General features: G+C 38.1%; 1 protein-coding gene across 1 annotated transcript in view; it reads right to left on the bottom strand.

Moving 5' to 3' along the window:
• Nucleotides 1-526: 526 nt before the first annotated feature.
• Nucleotides 527-5,664, bottom strand: part of LOC104942881 (calpain-9) — a 22,901-nt gene continuing 17,763 nt past the window's right edge. The window contains exons 9-11 of the mRNA XM_010768187.1: nt 2,732-2,889; nt 1,658-1,866; nt 527-818 (exon numbers count right to left, since the gene is read on the bottom strand). Coding sequence (XP_010766489.1) covers nt 749-818; nt 1,658-1,866; nt 2,732-2,889 — 437 coding nt within the window. The 3' untranslated portion in view covers nt 527-748. The remainder of the gene's footprint in view (nt 819-1,657; nt 1,867-2,731; nt 2,890-5,664) is intronic.

The following is a 5,664-nucleotide window of genomic DNA, read 5'->3' as shown; positions in this document are numbered from 1 at the left end:
TAAATATAATATGGTTAGCTTTGAGAATTAAACATGACAGATTTGCTTCTTGAATGTGTCAGCTTGCACCTTTTTTAAATGAATTCATTAAAAACATAGGATTGACAGGGGTATTGGCAGCGAGGCCCACACTGACAGTTCCACATAGGTGCGTCATATTGGGTCACACTGTCAGTACAGGTTATAAATATGAATTGGCTTACTATGCGCAAAAAGTAAGGGCTTTACATATTCCAATTTTAAAACGTTTCTCAAACACTCCGACGGAACATGACATAAGTATAAATATATAAATAAATGTATAAATAAAAGTATGAATAAATACAGTAATAAATGAATAAATACGGAAATAAATAAATACAGGAATAAATAAATCAAAGATTAAATACATTTTGAAATAGTATACATGTGGAAATACATACAGGAATAAATAAATGCATAAATAAATATGGGAATAAGTAAATTAATGTATAAATAAATAAATAAAAGTTGAGAATAAAACAGAACATACACACCTTTAATGTACAGTATTTCTACATTTATGTTCACTTCTGAATCTGAAGGTCTGATTCTGTTTTTTTTGGATACACAAACTATATTTGACCCTTGTTGACATTGCAACATAGGGCATTTGTTCTGCATTCATGTGGTGTTAGTATAAAGCTGTAGGTCAGGAAAACTTCCAAGGTTCACATGAATGCACCACTGGCCTTGGTGGAGTTCTGTGCTCCCTGGGGGTCGTTATATTTTATTTAGTGATGGATTTGTCTCTTACCTCTGTTGCTGGAGAGATTTCTAGTGGTGGTCTGTGGGATGGACTGGGAAGGAAAGATAAAAACAAGAGTAAACTTTGGTGAGTCATCTCTACTGACCTGCATCTGTTTGCACCTAGTTAGTTACACTACTAGTTACATGCCAAATAACAATATAAAGTTAAACCTCATGTTTGCCGAGATTACATTACATGTTACTTGTTATACGCTTTTATCCAAAGCGACTTACATACTCAATACTGTGGACAATCCCCACAGGAGCAACTTGGGGTGAAGTGTCTTGCCCAGGGACACAACGACATGCTGACTGCAGTGGGGTTTGAACCTGTGACCCCCTGATCCGAACACCAACGCACAACTCCACTGCGCCACACACCTCAACAAACCCATAATCTGATAAGGACAATACTGAAACAGACCTGTTTATCCACGATGTCTGCTGCAACAGGCCTGTGTATCTCTGCTCTGAGACTCTGACACTTCTGCTCCTTCTCCTCAGCCATGAATTCGCAATGTAGCGGATTTATTTTCATGCAGATAGTCGAAGACCTTAAAGTAACGCAACTAACGAGATAATTTCATGCATAGTAACTGCAATGTTATTACTGCTGAATAGACAGTAACGCGTTACACTAATGCGTTACAGACACATCTAATCTGATTACTGTAACTCGTTACTTGGCAGCGTGTCACCCCGAACACTGGTTATGACTACTTGTTGTACATTTTAATATAGCGATTTAAGTGATTCTGTAATACAGCATGTAGTCTAATGATTTTCCTTTACGGTTCTTTGCACTTGAAACACAGCCAGTTGGTGCCTGGTGGTGGGCTTCTTTATAACTCTCAGAACTCTACGTGCAACAGACTGATGGAGGACTCACGTGGCAGCGTTGCCCTTCTCCGTCAGCACCCGCAGCAGGAACGTTCCCTGCTGATTGGCCTCTTGTGTTGAGGGGATGATGATGTAGCGACCCGGGGGGAGGGTGCCTCGAAGGACCACCTCCCTGCGGCGGGAGTAGCTGGGGCTGCAGAGGACCGGGCGCTGGGCACTCAGGTCCTCCGGAGACAGATACGTGTTCTTAGGGTGAGCCTGCAGAGACAGCACACTCTTATAATACGTGGATATACAAAATATAATCTAATAACTCTGGTTCCCTACTGAAAACTGGTCTCAACAGAGCGGAGACTTGAACCCTGGACCTTCACATTAACAGAACCATCCTGTTCACTGTGGTGGAAGAAGTATTCAGATATCAAGTATAATAAACAACACAATATTGTAAAAATATATACATGAAAATATTCCTCTCCATGTAAAACCTTACTAAAGTGACAGAACATAAACATTATGATCAACATATGCATAAAGTTGCAAAAGTAAAAGTATAGAAGCGCACCTTATCTCCTAATAATAATACGATTTATTTGTATAGCACTTTTTTTGCACCAGGCGCAGCTCAAGGTTTTAGACATCAGGCCAGACGTTAAAACCTTTCAGTACATATGTAGCATAAGAACACGATATAACAGTTTCACACATCATTGAAAATGTATGATAATAAAAAATGAAACACAATAAAATAAATAGTGATCCCTGTCGATAAAATAAAGGCTGAAAAAATCAGTACAGACATCTTCAACAGGTCCCTGCTGCAGTCTGTAGTCCCCACATGCTTCAAACACTCCATCATTGTTCCTGTCCCTAAAAAGTTTAAAACCACCAGCCTCAACAACTACCTCCCAGTGGCACTGACCATCACATGATAATGTCATGTATGAAAAACATATACGCCCAGTCCACATATGATAGAGTGGATTTGGAGCGGTTTGATAAGCCTGCCAAAGTCAGAGAGACGGTGGAAGAGAGGGAGAAGTGCGTGTGTGTGTGTGTGTGTGTGTGTGTGTGTGTGTGTGTGTGTGTGTGTGTGTGTGTGTGTGTGTGTGTGTGTGTGTACCGGGAATATATGCAGGGCTATATTCAGGTCAACGCCCCTGCGTCTCTGGTGTTTCTGCATCAGAGCCAACACGAAGGAGCATGTTTTCTGAGTGCTGGCTGTGCTGCTGTCCACCTCCGACAGGGTGAAGTAGAACTGAGGGTTCTGCCAGAAGGAACCTAAAAAAACACAAACACACACACACTCACAACAAACTTCTCTGTAATTGTTGTGCACATGAAAAAACCCGAATTGTGTGCAAATGATCCTGTGCCAAGTGATTAGTTACGATGATGGTGAAATCAGACTACACCTACTGAGTCAGTGTTGCATACTGTTGACACACGCTGTAATGGGCACCACTTTGGTTTTTATAGCTGAGAACAAGTAAAACCTGTCTCAACCTGATGTGTTGACAACTAATCCCAATGTAGAACAGAATATTAACATCGTACAAACAGAGATCAGCAGACAGGGCATGAAAAAAGAAGAAGGATGTTCCTGACATCAGGACTTTAACTAAGTTACTCAGAGGAACATTAAACTGTTTCTGAAGCAGGGTCAGTTAATACTAATGCCTTAATACATTAGCCATATAGGCAAACAAGACAATTAACAAGTTGACTGGCTATATGTCAACAAAATAAATTGTACAAGGATTTTATTTTTGTAATGTTAAATTGTTGAAAATCACATAACTGTAGCTCAATTTGCTCGGGTAGTAGCACAAAAAAAAGAAGAAGATGTATAAGGACATTAGAGTCGGGCGATATGATGGTATAGCAAGAAATGTATCCACCAGTAGAGATTTTAACAATGGGATTAATAATAAAAAGAATCTGCAGTTAAAAAAAAATACACATTTAAACTTTAAATGTATTAAAAAAAATCAAGTTCTTCTTCTCAATCATTTTAATTTATTTGTTTTTGTTTTTATTTGTAAATGTCATTATCGGAAAATGGTGCTATTATTACAACTAATACTTGGAGACGAGTAATGTAGTTCACTTGTAACTGAAGTTCAACTGCAGATAGACATTTTAAACTCATCTCACCTGAACAGGAGCTTGAACCCTGGATCTTCAGATTAGCAGCGCGAGGGTCTATATTTAATTGAGTTATACATGTTAGTGTGACATACATACTCGATGTAATTACACCTATGTTTTGGAAGTTGAATCACTGTCCTGTTGTTACTGTCTGCTTGTAGTATTTTAAAACATGTCTCAGATTATTGAATATATTGTGAACTTTAACAGTCAGAGCCTGGATAGCTCAGTCGGTAGAGCATCAGACTTTTTTATTCTGAGGGTCCAGGGTTCAAGTCCCTGTTCAGGCGAACACTTTTTAAATAGTAGAAACAGACATAACAGTCATAACAAATCATTCAGAAACTAACATCTAAATATAAAGAGCTCTAAATGATATGCATGCAAATACAAATGCTGCCTTCTGCTAATGTTGTTCAAGTGAGTTGGGGTTAGATTGTCCTTGGAGCTTACAAACACAGGACATATGTACACTAGCTGCAGCTCAACTTTAGTTACAAGTTATCTACATCCCAACTGTCCAAGTATTGATATAACAATAGCATTATTTATTTGTACATAATGCAATGTGCAAATAAATACATCTCATACTCAAACAGTTCAAGAGTAATATTTCTAAAACCTTTTTTCTGTTTCTTACTGCATACTGTTTATTTCGATATTATAGTGAAGTGAATACACATTATATGTTTCACAGCACTTGTTTATTAGAAATGTTAGTGTGAAGTGTTGGGCATAGATTTGTCTCATAATTATTTGTGTGAACATAAAAATAATTTGTGTATAAATATGTGATTTCTAAATATAAAACACCATCCACAAATGCATTTAAAAGATTTGCAAACTCACAAATACATTTGCAAATGTAAAACGGATCTCCAAATACGCAAAATATTTTCACAAATAAAAAAAAGATCTGTGAATATCTCTTCAACATTTACAACTTTCGATCAGGCATTTGTGAATCCATTTTGTATTTGTCAACCAAAAATGCGCTTGTGGATCTCAAATCTCTGCTCGTGGATCTCAAATCTCTGCTTGTGGATCGTCTTTTTACACACACAGAGTTTTGAGACCAACTTTCCGCCGGTCTCGGCTAGAATCTACTCGTGTCACTCGGTTATTTTCGGAAACCACGTGATGGCCCGCTGATGACGACATTTCCGCATAATTTCCTAGTAAGAGCATGATGGTTTGTTTAAAGGTCCCATGTCATGGCCATTTCTACTGGTCATAATTCCATTGTTGAGGTATACTAAAATACATTTATATTGTGCAATGTTCCAAACTCACATTGGTTTATCATACAGCGGGTCCCGGGGAGCTACAGCAGCCCCAGAGATAACTCTTTCTTCATTGTTTTTTGTGTATTCAGTCAAGCGGGTCAAAGTTACAAAGCACTTCACATCTTATTAATCGGCCTAGTTTGACCTTACCAGTGCAGTGGTAAAGTAATCTGTAGAAAAGCACCGTATTTAGGTCAGCCTTCATAGTAAGGCTACATTAAATGTTATAATATTCATTGTGTCCTTTCTACTGTATATGCATATATTCCTGCCTATTGCTTTCATTTGTATTTAATTTTATTATGTTTATACTTGTTTCCACACATTTCACAATTTGGGATGAATGAAGTATCTATATATGATATCCATCTATCTATCCATCTGTTGTCTATATATCTGTCTGTCTGTCTGTCTGTCTGTCTGTCTAGAAGTTGTTTTGTTTGGAAAGGTTTTGTCATTGTATTGCTCTTTACCGGCACCTGCAGGGTACAGGACTTTACATTGTACTTACAATTTTACATTGTAACTTTGACCCGCTTGACTGAATACACAACAAACAATGAAGAAGAGTTTTATCTGGGCTGCTTCGCTGCCAGCTGGCTCCCGCCGGGATCCGAAA

This window comes from Notothenia coriiceps, unplaced genomic scaffold, assembly GCF_000735185.1.
Source record: "Notothenia coriiceps isolate Sejong01 unplaced genomic scaffold, NC01 NC01_scaffold00005351, whole genome shotgun sequence".
Classification (NCBI taxonomy): Eukaryota; Metazoa; Chordata; class Actinopteri; order Perciformes; family Nototheniidae; genus Notothenia; species Notothenia coriiceps.
This window is presented reverse-complemented; position numbering and strand designations above follow the sequence as displayed.